Source organism: Rhododendron vialii, chromosome 9a, assembly GCF_030253575.1.
Source record: "Rhododendron vialii isolate Sample 1 chromosome 9a, ASM3025357v1".
NCBI classification, from domain to species: Eukaryota; Viridiplantae; Streptophyta; class Magnoliopsida; order Ericales; family Ericaceae; genus Rhododendron; species Rhododendron vialii.
The window spans coordinates 10555735-10578190 of NC_080565.1; the positions used below are offsets into that span (position 1 = coordinate 10555735).

General features: G+C 39.4%; 1 protein-coding gene across 3 annotated transcripts; it reads left to right on the plus strand.

Moving 5' to 3' along the window:
• The first annotated feature begins 863 nt into the window (after nt 1–863).
• LOC131299431 (uncharacterized) lies at nt 864–21342 on the plus strand. Of its 3 annotated transcripts, none has more exons than XM_058324976.1 (16): nt 864–1331; nt 3923–4024; nt 4166–4232; nt 4432–4613; nt 4925–5185; nt 9175–9258; nt 9334–9381; nt 9491–9555; nt 11246–11294; nt 16199–16475; nt 16610–16731; nt 17570–17650; nt 17730–17804; nt 19727–19935; nt 20029–20179; nt 20967–21342. In XM_058324976.1, the coding sequence occupies exons 1-16, from the start codon at nt 966–968 to the stop codon at nt 21159–21161; spliced, it is 2334 nt and encodes a 777-aa protein (XP_058180959.1). In that variant the 5' UTR covers nt 864–965; the 3' UTR covers nt 21162–21342. The 3 variants fall into 3 exon arrangements, with proteins under 3 accessions (XP_058180959.1, XP_058180960.1, XP_058180961.1); XM_058324977.1 differs by having other exon boundaries at nt 866–1331; nt 9344–9381; nt 9491–9559; XM_058324978.1 differs by lacking the exon at nt 17730–17804 and having other exon boundaries at nt 866–1331.
• The last annotated feature ends 1114 nt before the right edge of the window (nt 21343–22456 follow it).

Here is a 22456-nt window from a genome sequence, read left to right on the forward strand (position 1 = left end):
TCAGAAATTCAAAAGTTCTTTTAACCTCCTCTTTGTAACCTTTTCTTTTTTTTAGTACTTTTACTTCCAAAAATTATTTTTAACTCATTCTTTTTTTTAGTTATAAATAAATATGCAATAAATAGTAAAAATGGGTTAAAGTTATTATTATAAATAGTAAAGATTAGAGTTAAAGTAATTTTTGATAAATAGTAAGAAAAAAACTTTATTTCATATTTATTTACTACTAAAAATAAAGAGTTAAAAGTAATTTTGGAAGTAAAAAATATAAAAAACAAGAATGCTAAAAAAAAGTGTAATTTCGAATTTCTAAAATTAGAGCTAGAGCTTTGGTAGTTGATTGGTGGAGTGGGGTTAAAGTTCTAAAAAAAAAAGAGGGAGAGAGAGAGAGAGAGAGAGAGAGAGAGAGAGAGAGAGAGAGAGAGAGAGAGAGAAGGGGAAATGTACAATTTGAAAGTAACAAAAAAGATGGTGGTTAAAGTTATTTTTGTAAATAGTAAAAAATAGAGTTAAAGTAATTTTTGATAAATAGTAAGAAAAAAAAGGAACTTTATGGCATATTTATTTACCAATAAAAAAAGAAAGAGTTAAAAGTAATTTTTGAATGTAAAAAGTAAAAAAAAATGAAAAGTTAACGCCTTCCGTTAGCTCCATCCGTTAAAAATTGACGGAATTGGACGGCAGGGGTTTAATTGCTAACGGAATGCAAAGTTTAGTGTTTTTTTGTTAATAGTGAAAGTTCAGGTGTTTTTTTGCAAGTTGTCAGAAAGTTCAGGGGCTTTTTTGAAATTTTCCCTAAAAGTAACTTTAACATATGGACCGGTTGTATTTAGGAAATTATGGGTTGCTAGTAGAATTGGCGATAGTGTGTTCTACGGAGCACTTCTTGAGCTGTCCTCCTAATAAATCTCTGTAAAACCCTAGACACCGAAGACCGACCCAGGAGAGAGAGAGAGAGAGAGAGAATGGGGAAGAAATCGCAGCAAGAGGAGCTCCTTAAAACCCTAGGCGACTTCACCAGCAAGGAGAACTGGGACAAGTTCTTCACCATCCGAGGTAGCGACGATTCCTTCGAGTGGTACGCCGAGTGGCCCCAGCTCAGGGAACCACTCCTCTCCCACCTCACCCTCTCTCAATCACCGCCACTGCCGCCGCAGATTCTCGTCCCAGGTTGCGGCAATTCCCGACTCTCCGAGCACCTTTACGACGCCGGGTTTACGGACATTACCAACATCGATTTCTCGAAAGTCGTGATCTCCGACATGTTGAGGCGGAACGTGCGGTCGCGCCCCGGTATGCGGTGGCGTGTCATGGACATGACCAATGTGCAGGTCTGTACGAAACCCATTTCTTCTTTTCCGTTTCTGTTGACCGTCCTCTCTCTCTTTTCGCCCTTCTCGGTCTTAAAATTGAGTAGAAAGCGTTATTTGATTTTGAAACAGCACACTCAATTTAGCATAGAATTGGAGCAAAAGCTTTGTTTGTGGAAAGCCTCACAATGACCTTGGAAAAATCTAGTAATTTTGGTATAGGTTTGAGTAAAGGGGTGGAGAGGTTTTGTGGCGGCTTTTTAAGCTCAAATTTAGATTTGAGGCAACATAGGGGTAAGTAGTGGAGTTGCTCTATCTATTATGACACGATTTTGAAATCTAATTGCCTACCACCTAGGCTAACTAGTCGCCACCTAGAGATTAGTCGATTTTTCCCTCCCCAAAGTTTGTGTAAGTTGAACCACAAGAACAAAACATCAAATGAATCCAAAATTGATGACATAGCCATGGAGTGGCTAGACAACTTGCATAGGCTTTGGAAGCCTAGACCAAAGGCTAAGGATAGCACCAGCATCAAGAAGGTTTTTTTGTCAAAAAATAAGCGTCCTTGGTAGTTGGTAGTTCAAGGGTCATCTATGGTAGTTTGCTAGTTAAAGAGTCATCATGAATTTAGTGTTTGCATTAATATTCATTGGTAGTTAAAAGGGTCACCAGGTATTTAGTGTTTGCATTAATAATCATCTAGATGCATTAAACACATGTTAGTAGGTACAATGTATGCATTTATATCTAGACAGTGATTGAAAAAGCGCGCCCAGGCGCTCGCCTAGGCGAGGCAAGCCTGAGGCGAGGTTGGGTGAGGCAGGCGACTAGGCGTGAGTTGAATGACTAGTCGCGACGTCAAGGTGTGAGGCAACTAAAAAATTGCGCCTAGGCGTCGTTAGGGCAAAATACAAACTAAAGACGTCTTATATTCCAAAAACGCGATCAGATCTTCAAATCTCAGAGGTAAGATCAGATCTCTTTCTCTCTCGTACTCTTCTCTCTCTCAAACACCTCCCTCTCTTCTTATTTTCTTCTCCTTTTCTTCTTCTTCTTTTGCCGACAGGGGTGTGTGTGTGTGTACACACACACGCACCCTTCTCCTTCTCTCTCTCTCTCTCTCTCGCACCCTTCTACCTTTGGTCTTGGTCAGTCATCAGTGGGCTGCAGCCATGCACACAGTGCACACATACACACGTATATCCTGGGTCTTTTTCGCATGCTGGTTTTTTTTTCCCCACACATACACACATAGTATATATATTATATACAGTAATGATTAATCAGTTTGTATATATTAATACTAATGTTGTTGATCATATTTTATCTCCTTTGTGTATATATTGTAGATGTCGAATAGAACCGATCCTATTTTGTGAGCGTATTTTACGTATTTTACTAGTATTTCGTATGTTGGATTGTTGGTTATTATGCAATAACAATATGGTGATGTTTGTTCTTGTTTTGATGGTAGGAGTGAATATTGGTCATTTATGTAGTTATTTCTTTTTTTTTAAACGCTCGCCTCGCTTCAATGAGGTGCTTGCCTCGCCTCACTTCAATGAGGGCTTTGTCACCTCGCTTTCTCCTCGTGTATTTAAATCTCTGTATCTAGGTTCATTCACTTTGCTTTTTGGATGTATTTATTAATTAGGTAAATTTCATTTAGAGTTCTAGGAATTCGAAAAGTCTTTCCCATGGATTATAAATTGAGATGTAATCTTTCATTTGGGATATAGTTGATTAATGAATTGAGTTTACAAGGCTAAGGCCATTATAATAGGGATTGGGCTGTGGTCCTTCGTAGCAAAAATTGCCTAACCCTTGCGAGGGTGAAGCACCTCTATCTCTCTTCTCTCGCTTCTTCTTTCTTTTCTCCTTCTAAGCGCACTTATCCAAATAATATTCTCATTCCCCACCCAAAGTCACCACGATTCCAATTGTTGGCGGCAATATTCCGAGTGTTCTAAAACCGTCCTACATCAAAAATGAAAACAGCAAACATCAAACATTCATCCATCTATTCACCCGTCACCACCAAATGGTTTAATGTGTGGTTTTGCACCTACAAGTTACTGTTTAGTCCTCCACTCTACATCACCGAACATTTCATCAAAGTGACGATTCATGTGCTGTGCTGCTTTCTTCTTTTTAGTCTTAAGTTTTACTTCATCTGCCGTCCACTCCTTAAGACATGCCTTCACTGCGGCCATCTTCTCCCCAACATTTAAACCCCTCCCGTTCCAACTAAGGATCTTGATCCTCGTTAATGATTTCCATTGTGGCAAGAAAATGTAGCAAGACACCAGTCAGTCTCGTAGCATGTATGTGGTCGGTATTGATTACGATGTTCCTTCATTGCAACAAAACATATGTTACTAGTGTTCAAACTTCCAATTGCTGGAATGGGTGTCATGGTGTTACCTTTGAACTGGTTTCCTCTGTTTATAATTTGTCTATACTTTTAATTATCTGTTTGGCGTCCTTGGCTGTTAAATAGTACTGTTGTGATGCCATCAGTTGTGTTTCTTCTTGCTATATTTGTTTCAGCCATTTTTTGTGATTGTTGTCCTTCCTCGTCCCAAATGTGTAACTGGTATTTTCTCCAGTTTGCGGATGAGACCTTCGATGTTGTCCTTGATAAGGGTGGGTTGGATGCTTTAATGGAGCCTGAGCTTGGACCTAAGCTAGGTAGCCAATATTTGTCAGAGGTGAATCTACCGAAATACCCAAAATTTTCTATTGAAGTTTTTAAACTTGTATCTTGTTTTATGAGCTCAAAGTTGGTATTAGTCAGCAATGAGTTAACCCAATTCTCTTATAATTCACATGACTGTCTTGTGTATCACCAGGTGAAAAGAGTGTTGAAATCTGGGGGTAAATTTATATGTCTAACCTTGGCAGAATCTCATGTTTTAGGTATGGTTTATCTCTACTTCATGTGGGTGTTCTGAAGCATTTTTTGCATGATGTATTTTTTCTGTTTCATTCACTTGATAGAGATGAACTTGCTCAGTACTTGGTGAGTTAAGGGATCCCTTTTTTCCCTGGGCAATAGCGTGCAAGTATAACCAGCTTTTTGAGGAATTCACCCATCTCTTTGTTGGTCTTCTGTCAGGGTTGCTTTTCCCTGAATTGCGATACGGGTGGAAAATGAGTGTTCATGTTATACCTCAAAAACGAACTGATAAACCTAACCTACATACCTTTATGGTGATTGCTGAGAAACAGAAATCTCTAGTGTTGCTACAGATATCGTCAGCAATTAATCAATCTTCTCTTGATTGTCTTGGGAATCAGGTAGTTGAATTGCTCTCCACTTTTTTGAGAATTCTTCATAACATTTGCAGACAAATTTACCCCCCCCCCCCCGCCAAAAAAAAAAAAAAAAAGAAAAAAAAGAAAAAAAGAGAGAATAATGTAGCATCCAGACCGCCAATCAGAAATGTCAGGAAATTGCGTGCTACATCTAAATCGCAATATTTTAACAGGATGTCGTAGTCACTAGGTATAGATAGCTTGGGAGATAATTCCTCCCGATTGTTCAATTCTGTGAATTTTGAATATCTTGAAAGGTTGAAAGAAACAGAGAAGCTTACTTGTTTTTTCAGGCTTGTGGCCTACACGAAGCACTTGAAAGTGAGAACCGAATTCGAATGGAATACTCCTCTGGTTCTGATATATTGCACTCGCTTAAAGATCTCCAACTAGGAGCCGAAGGGAATATGGCAGAGCTTAGCTCAGGTCGTCGTGTCCAGCTTACTCTGGGTCAACAAGGGGCCTCCCATTTCAGTTACAAAGCTATTCTCCTTGATGCTCAACAGCAATCTGGCCCTTTCTCATATGATTGTGGTGTTTTTCTAGTGCCTAAGGTTCGTATTTCAGCATAACAGTTTTATTCCAGCCTCCAGGCAGAATATATACAATCGGCTTCGTTTAGTACGACAGTTCCTTTGAAATCTAGTGCTCAAAACCTGACAAAAATCTTTCCATTGAGCTAGTGTTGTGAGTGCCATTGGTTATGTGTGAAGGAATCAGATGAAGATTTGAAGTAAAACTATGAACACATAGAAACAATGTAGAGACCCGTATTTTGGGAAATAGTTTAAAGGTTTTATTAATATTAGAATATTGGATAATGTGAAATTTATTTGATTTGGGGCTTAAATGATGAGGATTGAAAGTGGAGGGAGTGTAAGTGTGATTAGTATATGTGTCCTAGTATATATATGTGTGTGTGGGGTGTAGGGGATTAAAATCCTCAATCCCTCTCTCTCTCTAACTCCCGGCCTCTCTCCCCTCTCTCAGCTCCTCTCCCTCTCTCACTCCATAACTCAAAAACTCCACCCAAAACTCAAAACCCAAGACAACCAACCTCCAATCCATCATCTACGCATGTATTGGAGCTCGTACATCGTCGGCTAGCTCTCGGTGGAGGTGTATTGCTCTCGGTGTTGATTTTGGAAGCTAGGGCTCAATCTCTCGTGGGGTTCGGCTTTGATGCTCGAGATAGGGACTTCTTACACTCTCTATATGTTTATGAGTGATTTTGTGCCATGAATCGTGTCCTTGGTTGTTGTTGCTGAGATTGAAATCCTTGAAATTTCAGAAAATCTGCTCGAACCCCATCTGTATGGATACTACCCTTTTCAGTATGGATACAGAATTCTCTGATGTGTTACGAAGCCAATCTGTATCCATACTAGGATTTCTAGTATGGATACAAAGTACCATAAAATCAGCTTTTGCTGTTTTGATCCAAACTTCGTTATTTTGACCCCCGATCACTTCTAGCACTTCTAAAACACCCTTAAACCATCTCTAAGCTTGGTGGCTTGTTCTTTGGTGACTCGTTGGTCATTCCCATTCCCGAGACACTCGTAAAACGTAACCTTGGGTAACGATGTAAACGAATGATACATCGTATGGCTGTTTAGGAGTATTGTAGGTTATGTGAGGCATTGTGGTGAGTGCGAGTGGGTAGATGGGTGTCCGTCTAGTGATCCGAAAGGTAAGACTGAAATCCATGTTCTCATGATCCGTCTTGTTGTTTTCTTTTAATTCTTCGGGTGCTTATCCCATGAGGTCTAGGTGTCAACGATAGCAAGAGATATGTCATAGGGTGGTGATGGGTTGGTACATAACATGTGGTATTATGGTCTACTTAAAGGGAAGGATGTGTATTAATTTATTAGTCGGAGTCATGCTATGGTTGACAGTTTGGAACGTTTTGAAATGTAAATCAATGTGGTGTATTGGTAGATCGTTTAGAATACTTGAAGTTTAATCGAGGTTGTGATAGAACTGTTTGGGATGATTAAGTTGTGATTGATTAAACGGCCTTTGGATTCGATTGACTGATTTGATGTTTGTGAAATGGGAATGTGGAAAGAATGTAAATGTTAAATGGACACAAAGAGGACTTTCAGGGTTCTTAAATGAGTAAATGCCTGGCAGGAGCTAAATGCTCATATTGTATGCTTTCAGGGCTCTTAAATGAGTAAATGCCTGACAGAAGCTAGATGCTCATATCATTTGTCTTCAGGGCTCGTTGTCGAGTAAGTGCCTGGCAGGAGCTTCGGCTCAGACTCTTAATGATACGTTCTTGGTTTATGAAGTTAATGAGAGGATTTTGGTTTTGGTTAAAGGATTTTGATGAAAATCCTCTGGTATTCTTGAGTGAATCAACGGTTTCCGGTATTTGGGCACAAATCAACGGACTCCGGTATTCAAGCTCGAATTACGGAGCTTGACTCGTATCGGTTTGGTTTGGTTTTCACAAGTCATTTTGCAATCAAAAGGAAAGTTTTAAGGGAAAGCGATTTGATATTCTGTAATGTGAAATTGAGATAGATTGTGGTGCTCACGCATGAAGTAAATGAAGTGGTTGAGAACCTATTGTAGATTTGTTTGGTTTGATGTGAACTTAGTATAGTAGCTATAGCTTCTAGTTTGACATGTGCCTTGATAGGAATCCCGATAAGATGCTTAGAACATTGAAGTCGATATCCGTTTGTCTATTGTGGTAAATCTTCGTTGCTCATGTTTGTTCATTGAAACTCATTCATCTCTGGTGCATATTTCATCGCATATTCATATAGCTTGTGTAAAGATTTCTCTACTGGGCGCGTGTTTGCTCAAACCTATTATCATTTCTGGTGAAATTCAAAGAGTTGACATGGCGTACTTGTTGTGCATGTATGATCATAGTATTGAAAGGTATTTAAGAGGAGTATTTGGAAGAATGATAATCGTAAATTGTAATATTATTTTCTTCGGATACTTGTATTTGATAATTTGGGGCCTTGAGTCAAGATTGTAACATTTGTATTTAATTTGAGAACAGGGAAAGAAATGTTATTTGGGTATTATCTGTATTTCAGAGAGGATTTTATTTATTTAAAATGATTATTATTTAGGTTGAAAATCGAGGGCGTGACAAACAATAGCTTCGTTTATTTGTTGAGTAATAATACTATTTGCCTTTTTTCTTTGACAAAAATTTATTCTTCAGGTTTTTGATGCTATCCACTCATCTCTCGAAATGTATGCGGGACATACCTGCTGGTTTTGTTGGTCAAACCAGCTTCACTGCATGTTTTCGTTTTGGGTAATTTCGAGCTCACACCGAATTCCCCCCCACTGGAGCTGTTGGTAGCATAGGGCCCCACTCACCTTGCCTTCTACGGCTCTCCCTAAGATCTTGAAGCCCCCATTCTTAATATGAAAAAAAATGCATTCATCAGATCCTCTTGGCTTTTCTATATCTTTTGCTTTTTGACATGAGCAGAACAGCTGAACTGGGTTTGTTTCAATACGACTAAGGTTGGACTGTCAGTCCCCTCAAGCTTTTGTTGCAGTTCAAAAAATGCATGGTAGAATCGGTGGTATTGGTCTGCATATTGGTACTCCGTACCTATGAGCACTAACGCTCCTAACTGCTTGCCGTATTTATGTTGGTCACTCCACGGATACGCGCTGGGGACACATATGCCACACGCCACATGGCGTGTCCAACATCAATTTTTATCTACGTGACACCGGGGACACATTGGGACCGTGTCTCAACTTGAGACACGGATGGAAACATAACAGGGGTCTATAATATTGAAAGCTTATTTCGGGGTAATGATATTCCAAAGATTAAGGGGATAAGTGAATAGAGTAATTTTGACCAAATAAAACCCTCGTTTGACTTGTAATATTTATTTTGCATTCTCTTCTTTTGCATTCTAATTCTCTTTGTGTGGATGTTTACATCTTCGTGTTCAAGATGAGATTGCACGATGGGAGGGTGTTGGATTGCATGATAAACGTTGTTCGGCCCCTTCCTGCTTAAGCTTTTTGGACAATTCTTGTCTTAACAGTTTGCAATCAAGGTTTTTGTTTAATCTTCCTCCATGTCGATATGTACACAAATCCATAAAAGTATCAAGAAGGGGCGAAACCCTCACACTAATTTATGGGTATGTTAATTGTAAAACGGGTGTAAACACTAATATTACGTTATATGCTTTATTTTCTTAGTTACTTCAGATACTTACAATGTCTGGTTATCTATGAATTGTCCGGCACTCACATACATGGAGGAAAAGAACTTCTCTCACACTAATATTACGTTATATGCTTTATTTTCTTAGTCACTTCAGATACTTACAATGTCTGATTATCTATGAATTGTCCGGCACTCACATACAAAAGTAGAAGAAAAGAACTTCTCTCCCTTGTAAAATATTTTATGTGCAAGAGAAAATTGAATTTTTGTTTGGTAGTTCATGCATGTTCTTTTCTCCTGTGTTGGTTTTGCATTTTTTCCTCTCTGGTTCTCAATTTAAAACTGTAACTGAACTTTAGAATCCAGGCTAGGGCTCACGAGTGGCTCTTCTCTTCAGAAGAAGGACAATGGCTGGTTGTTGAAAGCTCAAAAGCAGCTCGTCTGATAATGGTAACTTCTTATGCTGCTTAATTGGTCTCATAGTCTTCAGCAGATACTGGACATACTGAATTTTGTGTTGATTAGGTTTTATTAGACACCAGCCACACCAATGCTAGCATGGATGAAATTCAGGTGAACCTCTGTTCGAATTTCTATACTAGTTGCACCTATCTGTAATACTGTAAACACTTGTCATTTTAAATTCTGATTCTTCAGCGTTTTATTTATTCTCTTTTTTCAGAAGGATCTTTCTCCTCTGGTTAAACCGTTGGCACCAGGAAGAGAGGGCACTGAAGCTCAAATCCCGTATGTTAGTTACTATTCTATTTGCTTTTATTCTATTTCTGCCAGTACTTTGACCTCGCTTTTAAGGAGTAGACCCTTTTTTCAGCTTTCAAAATTTTCTTCTCCTTTATCATCAATCACCATCTCCCATTGGTACTGTTAGTTTTGTTATAAGTCGGACAACTCAGTCTATGGATCAGCTGTTAGAATATCCAATTGCTTCTAAACCTGCTGTAGTAGATGCTAGGTATTGAGACCCCATCCCTTCTATGATTTTTGTCGAGAATGGATATAAAGAGAAGATAAATTTTGTTCTCAAGCCCTCCTTTTTTTGTTTTGGTAGCAAAATCCTAAGTTTTGTAGTTGTAGGAATGAGATTTTACGTTTTTATGAATGAATTATTACTGTGTTAGAAACAGTAATCGTTTTTTGGCTGGTGAAGACTCAAAATTGCACATTTTTTTAGTATATGATATGAAACTTCCCCTCTGTGGGTATCCGATATACCCCGCATCCGGATGCGTCATCTCCAAGAGCCCCTCTGGGCGACCCACTACTAGAGGAGCGAGGGCTCCTCCATAGACTTTACCTCCTGTGGAGCAAGGCTTCCTCCACAGACCTAGCCTCTGCCGGAGCAAGGCTTACTCCAAGGACCTTGCCTCCAGCTAAACAAGGCTCCCTCCTAGGGCCTTGCCTCTGCCGAAGCAAGGCTTTTTCCACGTACCTTGCCTTCGTTGAAACAAGGCTTCCTTCATGGACCTTGCTTCCTCTGCGGGCCTTGCCTCTGCCGAAGCAAGGCTTCTTCCACAATCCTACCTCTTGGAGGAGGAACTCTCCACTCACGGAGGAGCGAGGTCACCTCTGGGCACCTCACCTCCCACTTAACACTCTCAAGGCTCTATGAGCCCTTCACAAATACTTAATGGCGACTCTACACACCATCCTAGGCCGGGAGCAGGGCCTAGGTACCTCACTCGGGACCCAAATAGTCTCTGTTGGTTCCATGATACAAGGGCCAAGGCCTGACTTGGGACTCAAAGAGGAAAACATGTCAACCTCCACTCTGCCCACAAATGAGGAGCCCAACAACTGGCTCTCTCCTCTCCAAGGCTTATATGTAAGGGAGAGTTGACACTTAGCAAAGACAAGCATTCAATACCTCTATTGAAGGGCATTGAGCAAGCATTTACTCTCTGGTTAAGACCACTCTTCACTGCCATCCCTCTCTCTCTCTCTCTCTAAGTCTGCCCCGAGCTCTCTCCTCCACCTCCGGTGGTCTCGAGCCATTGTAGCAACCGCCATATACCCGGAGGGCCACCTCAGGTACTCTTCCGACACCTAATACTCACACCCTCTTTCGAAGTGCTTTATGAAACTGCCCCTCTTTCGAAGTCCTACACTTTGATTTTTCTAGTTTTCTAGCCTCCTTCCTATGTTTGACATAGTTGCACCATGATATACAGTTGAGCATGAACCGAATAACAAGTCTGTTAAGCTTAAATGGAATCAACTACACAAAAATGATACTGCTCCTATTGTTTATCGTGTGTCTGACACATCTTTATTGTATTCATTTTTTTTTTCTTCTTGCCGTCATCGTGCTACTTTCTTCTATTGTCGTTGTATTATCTACTTATCCTGCTAGGCATTGCGTTTTGTTTGTTGATATGGTTCAGTACTCATTTGGATTTATGGGTGGATTTGTCTGCAGATTTATGGCAGCAAGTGATGGGATCAAGCAACGGAAAATTGTTCACCAGGTTGAGTGCTCCCTTACAAGTTGTTTTTTGTTGCTGTAAGTTAACGTGACTTTATATTATGTAGTATTGCAGCGGTTGTTTTAAAGAGAAACCCATGAGGGCGACAAGTGACATAATTGTGTTTAAACTATTTTAAAATTCAATTGGTCCAAACAAGAAATTTGTTTTCGTGTATGCACTCTCTCTCTCTCTCTCTCTCTCTCTCTCTCTCGTGCCCGCGCGTTTTAGCTTTCTAGAGGGGAAATTGTCATCCATTAAGCTCATGTTTTTTATGTTGGTTGGGATTGTAATCCAAATGTGGATGACATTTGAATTTTCTGGCATGGAACTCCGGGATGTCATATTTTTATAAAGGTGCTACCCATTTTAGCTACAGAAGAATGTGGTGGCATTAATAAAACTCTGAGGGAGTGCGACTCTCTAATTAGAGATGGAAGCAGCAAATCATGGAATTCGTTAGACTCGTGACATTAGATGAGGTTGCCTGAAAAAACAAAATTTTATTTCTTAGATGCTGGAATGTATCCTTTGTCAATTTGTTGTATTGTTAGCTTTAGTGAACAATGGAATTGGATTGGACTGATATTTAACTGGATACTATATGGTCGTCTCTTGCTAATTAGCTATATGTACATGCCTTTGGATCGATTTCTTAGTGATGCATTGAGAAATCCTTGATCTCAAATAAGTTAACTTCGCCTTTGTAAGGTATTTGGTCACTGTCATGGTTTGAAAAATCGGCATTATGTAGTGGCCATTGTTGCGTTATGGTTTTGATGGGGACGCCCCAGACAGCCGCTATAGCCATATGAACCAAAATCGCAACTATTTTTGCTGTTACACATTGGCAGCACTGCAGCAACTTTATGTAACGGAGTTATGGTTATAGATACAAGTCATAGATTATTCAGTAGAAAGGGCAAATGTAAACCTATGAAACTCTGAACCTAAAAAGCACGGGCACTTAAACGAAGGTGGCATGTCCTACACTCCTCGGACATCTCGGACACATGTACGATACTCTTTTTTCGTGTCTGTTATTAGAAAATAAAAATCATATGTCGGACGCTTGTCCAACGAAATTTCTGCAACGTGACTAATACTTCTTCGGTGTCTATGTTTAAGAAATGAAAATGTGATTGATACTTCTTGGATACTTGCTAACATGTGATTATCAAAGATTCCAATAGTCGACATATCACTATGATTTACAAAGATGGAATAATAGTAAGTCTTACAAGTAATCATACTTAAATTGAATTGGAAATTTTGAAGGATTTCTAATTGTATCAATGTCTTTTTTTTAAGGGTTTCTTAAGCCATTTGTCAATCTAGGTTCTTCATAACTTTTTGCATCTTATCTATTTTAAAATCTGGAACATATGCTTATGGTTACGTATACATACTAATAAATTTTGATATGTATATAATTGAGCCTATCCCCAAGGTGTCCGGGTCCTATATTTAGAGAAGTAACGTATCCCTGTGTCCCTGTCTGGCCCGTGCTTCTTAGCTCTGAACAACTCACTTCTTGACTCGATTGTGGCCTCCTATGGGCTGAAGTGGAATAGGGCCCAAGTTCATTTGACCTGTGTCCTCTGTTTTCTTTTGGTCTCCCAAGTCCGAAGTCCTTTATATCTATCTAGGGCTTCATTGTCTGTTTAGAACAGTGGCTTTTTGTGATTTCTGTGGATATGGGGTTGTGAATCTGGTGATTTCTGCTATCTCTGGTGGCTGGCGAGTGGTACCAGTAGCTTCTGATAGACTGCCTTTAAGGCTTCGCTTCATATAAGGTCTAGCTGATCAACATCGACTTTGCCCTTGGTTGTTGTGATGTTGACGCTCTCGCTTCTCTCTCTCTCTCTCTCTCTCTCTCTCTCTCTCTCTCTCTCTCTCTCGTGTTTGAGCTTTTTGGTTGGGACTCTCAGAGTTGAGTTTTTAATGTATCTAGTATTTTCTTCTCTCCTTTTTCTTTTTCTTTTGGAGTGTGTTTGGAGTCTTTCTAAATTAATTTTACTTTTAGTTACTTTATTTTCAGCTTTTCTTCATAACTTAGGCCAAAGGGGGCCTTACTTTCGTTGTAATAGTACCTGATACAATGGTAACCACTATGTACCTGGGCCAGAGGTAATTTATATGCTCCTTTGTGATTCAAGTCTTCTTGCATCACCAGTAATTATCCTATGAATTTTTTTTTTCCTTAATTCATTGGTCTTGTGGGAACATGTTGTGTCTAAATAATGACTAGTGCGTAAGGTTTGCTCTATGCATCCTTTTGGTTTGATGTGTAAGTCCAATTATGAATTTATCTGACTAGTGTCTAATTTTGTACATAGGCGGCATTCACCTGATGCATTTTCAATAGATTTTTTTACTTATAAATAAAGAAAAGAAATTATCTATTTAGAGTTTTTTTTTTTACTTCATATCTAGTATCCTTAAAGCGGTGCACCATAATTGCTTTGTAGTTTGAATTTCGAACCACAAGTGAATGCAATGCTACAGCCTATGGATTCTATGCTCTATACCTGTTATAAGTAAATATCATTAGAGTGGTGCACAATAAATATAGGACACATAAATTGATGTAAATTCTTTTCAAATCGCCATAATGTTATTGCAAAAGTATATATTTTGTATCTTGTTTAAAAAAAAAATAAAACAAACAAAAAGAAGTCATTTTCAATCCAGCACTCATAAAATTGAATCTGAAATAAGAATACGAGTATCAATTAGTTTTCACCAAGTTGTGCTAAAATTAATTCACAAAATCATGACTCCATTGGCCGCCTATGTTACGTGGACTCACCACTTTTTGTGTCGGGTGTGGTGGATTGAATTAGGGCACGGCTGAGTCTGATGTTCTCATCGGAGAGAGAAAAGAGTAGTCACAAGAGAGCAGACAGCAGTAGCAGCAGATCTCGGAATGTAGACTGCAGCAGTTTGAGTAGCAGCCGCTGCAGCAGATGAGAGGAAGAAGAGAATGAATCTAGGGTTTATTAATGTAGTTGGGCTTCTTTCCTATATAGAAGACGTTTGTATTTCGGCTACTTGGGCTTCTTTATTCAAAAGAAAAGGTAATGGGCTTGTTTGGTTTCTTTGTAAAATTAAGATACAAATCCGGGCCTACTCTGTTTTATAGAGTTCAACTATCCATTTATTAGGAATTTGGGCTATGTATTGGGATTTGACTACATTTCCTTTTAAAAACATGAAAGGAACAAGTCTCTACTTTATTTTTTTTTGGCATATGAATCAAGTGTCTATTTTACACATATATACATCAATAATATTTTGGAAATTAGGTGGTGACGGGACATATACCCTTACCCTTGTCCAAATGTGGATCCATATGCGTATCCTGTATTTAACTTGAGGTATCCAACACCTAGATTCACATCTGCACCCGATACTTTCACCTGAGTCCAAGCAACATAGTAATTGCCGCTATCGTTGTAACACCCTGTCCCACATCGAAAGTCTACATGGAAGATCTTGGGTATATAACAAACCTTGTGGGCAGCCACTAGTACCTTGGGCTTAATCAGTTTGGGCCATGTGATGTGGCTTGTGGAGCCAAATCAAGGTACTGGGCCAGTGGTCTGCTTGGGGCATTACTGGTGGTATCAGAGCAACCTTTATACATGACGTGTGGGTATACACGACCGTGTGGGCTCAGGCTGGAGAAAAGATGGGGAGGATGCGAGGGTATAAGGTAGGGAGATTGTAACACCCCACCTTTACACAACTGTGTGGGCTCAGGCTAGAGAAAAGACCCGGGTATGCTGTGGTGACTTTGGTTGCTAGAGAAAAGACTCGGTAAAGCCGTGGTGACTCTAGTCTCAATCTCACAAGGACTCGAGCCTTGAGGGTATAAAGGTGGGGAGATTGTAACACTTCGTCCCACATCATGGATGATCTTGGGTATATAACAAACCTTGTGGGCTACTAGTAGTACCACGGGCTTAAGCATTTTGTGCCATGTGGTGTTGCTTGTGGATTTACAATATAACAATATAGGTACTAGGCTAGTAGTCTGCGAAGGGCATTATAGGTGCTATCAGGCACATACCAGATCCTACAGGTGGCTTCCACCATGTAGACCAGGGTTGTGCTATGATACCAATTGTAACGACCCGTGCCAGCTTACCTACTAACCTTTAGCCTTAACCACGTGTCTCAAAAGGTTAATCTCAGTTTATACAGTAGTTGCTCACGAATACTTATACACTACCATTCAAGACTTCCATAGATTCCCGACGTGGGACTTTGGGGCCTCACAACTGTTACGCTATGGCTGTTACACCAAGGCGGCAAGAACCAAGTCACTGCCACCATCACTGTTATTCTCACCGCTGCTACTTCTTGAAATGTTGAGGCGACAATGATACACCGAGAACCATGCCACCGCCACCGCTACTACTATTTTTAACGCTGAGGCACTGTTGAACTTTTTACCCTCATTGGTGAAGCCACTGCTCACTTTAAAGTGTGGGTTTCTTTTTGGTGTTACATAAAACACATTGGAGCAAATTCAAATCACCAGTAACGTTGATATATCACTTCTGTACTTGTAGTTCCATTGTTTTTATCTTGACATGTATTATTGGGCTCCTTTCCTAATAGCTTAAGATTTTGCGTCAATCGGTGATTTATTATGGTCTCGGAGCTTTGGTTTCTAAGAGGTGGTGGGTTCGTGTATCTTGTTTCCATGTGTTTACCTTATGCTTTCAGCTTCTCTTTATGAGTAAATCTTCACATCTCCACATGAAGATGGGGTTGCACTTTAGGGAGGGAGTTGGATAGCTTGATATGCATTGTTGGACCCATATTCTAATGGCTGAAGGTTTGAATAACGGGTGACTTTGTATTCGTCCCCTAATCAATTGCTTTATATTATGTAGGTTACATCTCCCTTGACCGGATCGATCATTGTTGATGATGTCATCTATGAAAAAGTTGGTGATGATTTCAGTTATCCCTTGCCGTCAAATGATTTGATATTTCGGCGCCTTACTTTTCAAAGAATGGAGGCCTTGGTGCAATCTGAAGCTTTGCTAACTCTAGGAACATCACAGAAAGTTCTTGGTGACACAGAGCAGAAGAAAGCCCGCTCTTCTTCCAAGGCAAAGAAAAGAGGAAATCTGAAAAGGAACGATCCCAAAGTGTCTGTAAGTGATGGTATTGACTGTAATCTCTGATACTCTTCCTGTTGAGTAATTGTTTAGTGGTTCTGTTTGCTTTCATCACCAACTTAAGTTTGTAATTTGTTTGGCTGGGTTGACTTCTTATTACTTATTTTCTTCATGCTATAGACTTGAGCGAGTATCTGAAAGTTGATCACAGCTATTTAGCTAGTTCATATCATACTGGCATCATTGCTGGGTTTATGCTGATTTCTTCATGCTTGGAAAATGCTTCATCAACTGGAAAAATGGTAAGGAAACTATCTTCTGTTATCAACTCACTGTGCTTAAAAATAATAGCGGGGCCTATGTTATCTGGAAAGTGGATTGGCAAGATGGTACGCGACAAACCTAAATTGTGATATGCTAGCTTCTATAGATAACATAATTGAAGCTTACTCTTCCAAGCAGTAAACATCTAGTAAAACTTGGTATTGTTTTTCAATGTATACAAAACACATTTGTAGGAGCATGACCTTGTTCGGTTAAGGGTTTTGGATTTTGGATTCTAATTATTATCCTATATCTCTCCAATCATTACTCTCATTTTTCTCTCTCTCTCTCTCTTCAATCATTACCCCTATTTTCAATCATTACTCTATTTCTCTCTCCACTCATTACCTATAAATCCAAATCCAAAATCCCAAAACGAACGGGCTCATAATGACTCAACTCTTAAACATCTCTCTCACCCCAATTCCACCCACTTCAGATTTTTTCCAGATTTTTTCCTTGATAAGTTGAATTTTTTGCAAAACCTTTGGGGGATAGCTTTGGATCGCTAAATTTACTGATTTGGAACAGAAGTGTACCATGTTTCAGAATGTGTGTATCAAAATGTAATTCACCTGGGTATGAGCGTTCTCTAGTAACATTGAGCTGGTTATGTGATTTCAGCTTTCACTAAAAGGATGGAAAGTTGTGTTTCTTTCAAATTGCTTGATAAAATGTTTTCCTTGTCAATTATGCCTGTGTTCGTGTGATAAGGAAGTAATTTTGAACCACACTACTGTGTCTACCAAAATGGGCTTAAGACAGATATCTTCTTAGTTACTATTTTGGTGAAAGTAATTGCTTTGCCTTTTCCAGGTCAGAGCAGTTGTAATTGGTCTTGGAGCTGGCTTACTTCCTATGTTCCTCCACGCATGTCTGCCCATTCTGTGTATAGAGGTAAGATGAGGTTTGATTCCATCTTCATGGTTGATTGGAAATTGCTCTTTTATGATTTGGATAGTTTCTGTATTGACAGGTTGTGGAGTTAGATCCCGTGGTTTTAGATCTCGCAAAGGGTTACTTCGGTTTTAGAGAAGATAAACAGTTGAAGGTAGTTATTATTACATTGTGTTCTCACATGCCTACTTTCCTTCTAACAAGAAGCACTATTAATACTTGACATTTTAATAAGCAGCTGAGTTTATGCATTGTTGAAGTGGAAGTAGTTTCACATTATTATCTCTATCCATTTCTCTGCATTCACTCGTATATGCTGCCTGAATCTGTTTTTTTTCTGGTTGCTCTACCCCTATAAACTGACATGTGTGTATCCATAAGTTGGCCATCCATGAATATACCTCTTCTAGAATGACGTATCACCATCATTTTAGTTTCATTCTCTCTGTCGTTCCTTTATTTGCTACTCCTATTGAGGTGCAGCAGACAACGATATTGAGGTAGAGTGAGATGTTGTAATGACTCGGAGAAACATCGTAGAAGTTTAGGCTGGCCAGCACATTTATGTTGATATGTTCTTCGACTAGGCTGCTATCCCATGTTCGGGTATTCAAGTTCTCCCAATAAAGGGGAGCAGATGAGAAGAGGGTGGAATAACCATGATCCCATTGATGTAATAGTATTGTGTTAAATGGCTGATGGAAATTTACATAGCCATGTTGAAAGTACGATGACGTGATCTTATTTCTTCAGATAACGTCATCACTCATCGGCCTCATTGTGGATTTAAGATAAGGAACTAAATAATATTTCGTGCTCAGGCCAATGCTTCAAGACACATGATTTTACGTGGTGCAAGTGACTGTTAAGTCAAAGCTAAGCGTGGAGGCAAGATGATTTGGTTTTAGTATTTGTTGCTGATAAAAAAAATTGAGGTGGTTTCAAGTGGTGTGTCAGATCTTTTTTTGGCTCTTAATTGTGTGGTTGTATCCCCTCTTTACATGAAACCTTTCGCTTACTTTTTGCCCCCCAAAACCTCCAAATTTTACAAATAGCATTTAGGAACAAGATGTCGGAGCCACCCTACAAATATCCTCATTTCAAATAACTGGCGACTTAAAGGCAGATGGCCGTGCAAAATAGATGATGCAATGATACATCGCTCCTACTACACCTTAGATGTCATTGAGGTTATATTTCTATTAGATCTCATCTTTTGAAGAGATTCTTTTGACCAAATGACCACATAAATACCTTTACTTTGAGGCACACTATTGCTTTCGAATTGATTTATGATAGGAAAAAGGAAGGTCAATGCTCTTGTGAATGAAATTCTCGTGAGAGACAATTACTGAGAAGTAAAGCAGCCAGATGATCTTATCAAAAAGATGTCAAAGTCAAACAACAACAACTAGGATGACGGGGACCAAGCACTTCGAATATGTGACATAAATCCTGGCATAATTAAATATCAGTTCAGATGCTCTGTTAACCGTTAATGATGGTATGAAGTAAGATTGTAATCCTGCTTGACTTCCATTGATAGGTCCCCGAAGTCCTATCAAGAAAACCCTGGATAACGTGAACAAACATGCATTTCAAATCAGTACCCAGTTGGAGTCTACACTGACGTTCGTAGCTGTGAAGTGTCCCAGATTGTTTTGCTTTGAAAAAATCTGGAAGATTCAGCATTGTAGTGACTATGTATGATTCACATTACAACACTTGACTGTTCTAGCTTTGGCATGAAGCGTTTATGATTTTAATTTCAGATTTTCTGCAACCCTTCGTTGGACATTTGTGGAAGTTATCTTGTGGTCAGCACTGTTCTCGCCTCACATATGTCTGGAGCAAAAAACTGCTATTCTAGCATCAAAATGCTCTTGATCATTGCAGTGCTACATTGTGTTCTGCTTTTGTTGAGGAATATAAAAAAATGTAGGGTGTAACACTGTTATCCTAAGAAAGTTAACTACATCAGTATCTGCTATCTTAGCCACCTTGTGTATTCTTGTAATTCTTCATGTCTATGAAGTCTTAATGCTCATTGTTTTGGTTGCTTCTGTGAAATTTCAGGTGCACATCACTGATGGGATCCAGTTTGTCATAGGGGTTGCAAATTCCAAGGTAGATGATGGAGTCATTGTTAATCATGGGAATGAGAAGGCTATCTGCAATAAGGACCCCACTTCTTCAAATGGGAGTTGCACTGTATCTGATGCAGGACTCAAAGAGACCAACAAAATTGACATACTCATTGTTGATGTTGACTCTTCAGACGCGAGGTAAATTGTACTTCTCTACTGAAATCTTTAGAAGTTAGTTTCACTCTACTGGGCTTGATTTTCTTTATTCTAAATTTTACTTCTCTTGTGCAGCTCTGGTCTCACCTGCCCTGCATCGGATTTTGTGGAAGAGTCCTTTTTATGTGCTGTCAAGAATTCCCTCTCTGAGCAAGGTCTCTTTGTTATTAATCTGGTCTCAAGATCCTCAGCCATTAGAGAGATGGTTGTTTCAAGGATGAAATTGGTGAGAGAAAAGAACCACTTTTTTTCTTGGAGAATATTTCCCCTTCCACTTCTCTTCAAAGTATTTGAATAAAATTAACGATCACATATTTGGTTAACGTCCTATTCGCCTGATTTGACACAGCCTTCCTTTTGAGTTTTGAATTGAAGTCCCTCACTTCACCTTCGAGTAATGAGAAGATGACATTTAAAAGATCAGGTTTGATGGGTTAAAAGTTGCTATGGCCTAGATGGGCTGGAAAAGTGCAAAATACGACAGCTACATCCTTTACTTTAGGACTGGAGGCTTTTTCCCCACCCTCCTTTTTTGGTTTTATTAGTCCCTCCTTCCCATAATTTTGCTCATTTTGGGATTCCGTGCCATTTTGAAACCTAAAAGAAAAGTGTTTTCGGATATAATTTTCTAATTCTTTTTATGTTGTTCAAAGGATCTCATTGAGAACTTTTGTTGAACTCAAACATGTACGTACCTTAGTTGGTTTGTCCTCTTTGCTTTCGTTTATTTTTTGCATAAAAAGTTAGGGTAGAAAAGTTATATTTTGTTCGCTACTCGCATTCACTAACATTGTTGGAAGTGCCAAGAAAGAAAATCTCGTATCTTCGTTGATCTGATCACTAATATTCAACGGCTATGGACACCTGAATTTAAGATCATGTGGTATTTCGTTGCAGCTCTTGCTTATTTCCTGCACTCCCGGTCCTTGATTATCTGCATTATTAGCTCAACTGGTGCTTGCATTTATTGTTCATAGCCACTCTCACATAAACTCGTATTTCTTTGTTCTCAGGCTTTCACCAACCTTTTTCACCTTCAGCTCGAGGAAGACGTCAACGAAGTTCTTTTTGTTGTTAATACAAATGTTCCTATTAAGAATGATGGCTTTCACGAAGCTTCTAGTCAGCTAGAGAAACTTTTGAAGTTAGAACACCCAGAGAGGATCCAAAGCATTATTGAGGCCACCAAGAAGGTGAAGTCTCTTTAACTGACCATACGAATTACTTAATGCTGATGTAAGCATTTGCATTGCTTGGCCGCAACCAGCCATATGTGGAGAAGAGGGTAATTGTCCGTGTGCTAGGAACTTTTTCCTCCAAGGCCAGAATTGTGAATTAGATTCAACAATATGGGTTTGCATCTGTTTATTAGTATAATATTTATGAGAACAAGAAGTAATGGGTCTGTTTCCTTGTTAGTTTCGGTGTGGAAGGATCTGGGAGAACTAATGTCATTTGTCGAATTGTGTCATTCCTCTCAAGCTTGATTGGATGAAAGTGAGAGACTTGTTGAGGCCACATTTGGTTTTAGTTTGGCGATTATGGTATATATCATTGTACATGTGATTGAGGAATGACTGAACTTCTATTATGGTGTCATAACCTTTAACTGCTCTGATAGGCTTGCTATGTTCTCATGTTTCTATGTCAAAAAATGAGTTCCAAGTGGGGGTTTCAATCGATCTTTACGAATTCCTCTCTCTCTCTCTCTCTCTCTCTCTCATACTTGGCTGTTGTGCGAATGAAGTCTACCTTTCCCAATGTTCAGCCAACAACGTTCAAACATTCAAAGGCATCTTGCTCTGTACTTGATGTAACAAAGCTTGAACTCCAAGAGAGAAAAAAGGTCTTATCATCGCCCAATGAGTGCCGATGGGTTATATGTAAATAACGATTAAAAAAAATACCCAAAAGAAAAAGGTTGCGAGTGGTGATCAATGAGGGCCCTCGGGGCGAGTATACCTTGTACCTTTTACAACACAGAAATCATAACATTTGCTCCCCAAAATTGGGGGTGTCTTGCCTGGTGGCATAGAGGTGTTTTGAACATCAAAAGTGGTACTTATAAGAGCATCTCTATTTTTTACTCATATTTTTACTCAAATTTGAGTAAAAATTTGAATAAAAACTTGATTTGGTACAAAAGCTGCCACTCATGAACCCGTATTTTACCAAAATCTCATCCATTCATCACCATCACTGCCGTTGCCGCCAATCACCTCTCTCTCTCTCTGGTTGGAGCTCTTATAAGGTTGGAGCTCTTATAAAGTCACGAGCTTCTGATTACTCTTCTTCATCGAAGAAAACATATCCACTCACTTGAATTCAAGTTTAGAAGAAGACATGACGAAGATGTGGAAGAGGATCGCGGGGTTGCTCTGAACCGTACATTGGCCGGGGTCGACAAAGTAGAGAATCGATACTTCGCCAGAACCAAACAGACGGATGGCATCAGTGACTCAGTAGTCTCTCTCTCTCTCTCTCTCTCTCTCTCTCTCTCTCT

Bases quoted from the DNA above. Each gene is read 5' to 3' on its own strand.
- LOC131299431 (XM_058324976.1), top strand. From the start codon at position 966: ATGGGGAAGAAATCGCAGCAAGAGGAGCTCCTTAAAACCCTAGGCGAC. The intron at 16,732-17,569 runs GTAAGGAAACTA...TGCCTTTTCCAG, and splicing joins CTTCATCAACTGGAAAAATG to GTCAGAGCAGTTGTAATTGG. The intron at 17,651-17,729 runs GTAAGATGAGGT...CTGTATTGACAG, and splicing joins TGCCCATTCTGTGTATAGAG to GTTGTGGAGTTAGATCCCGT.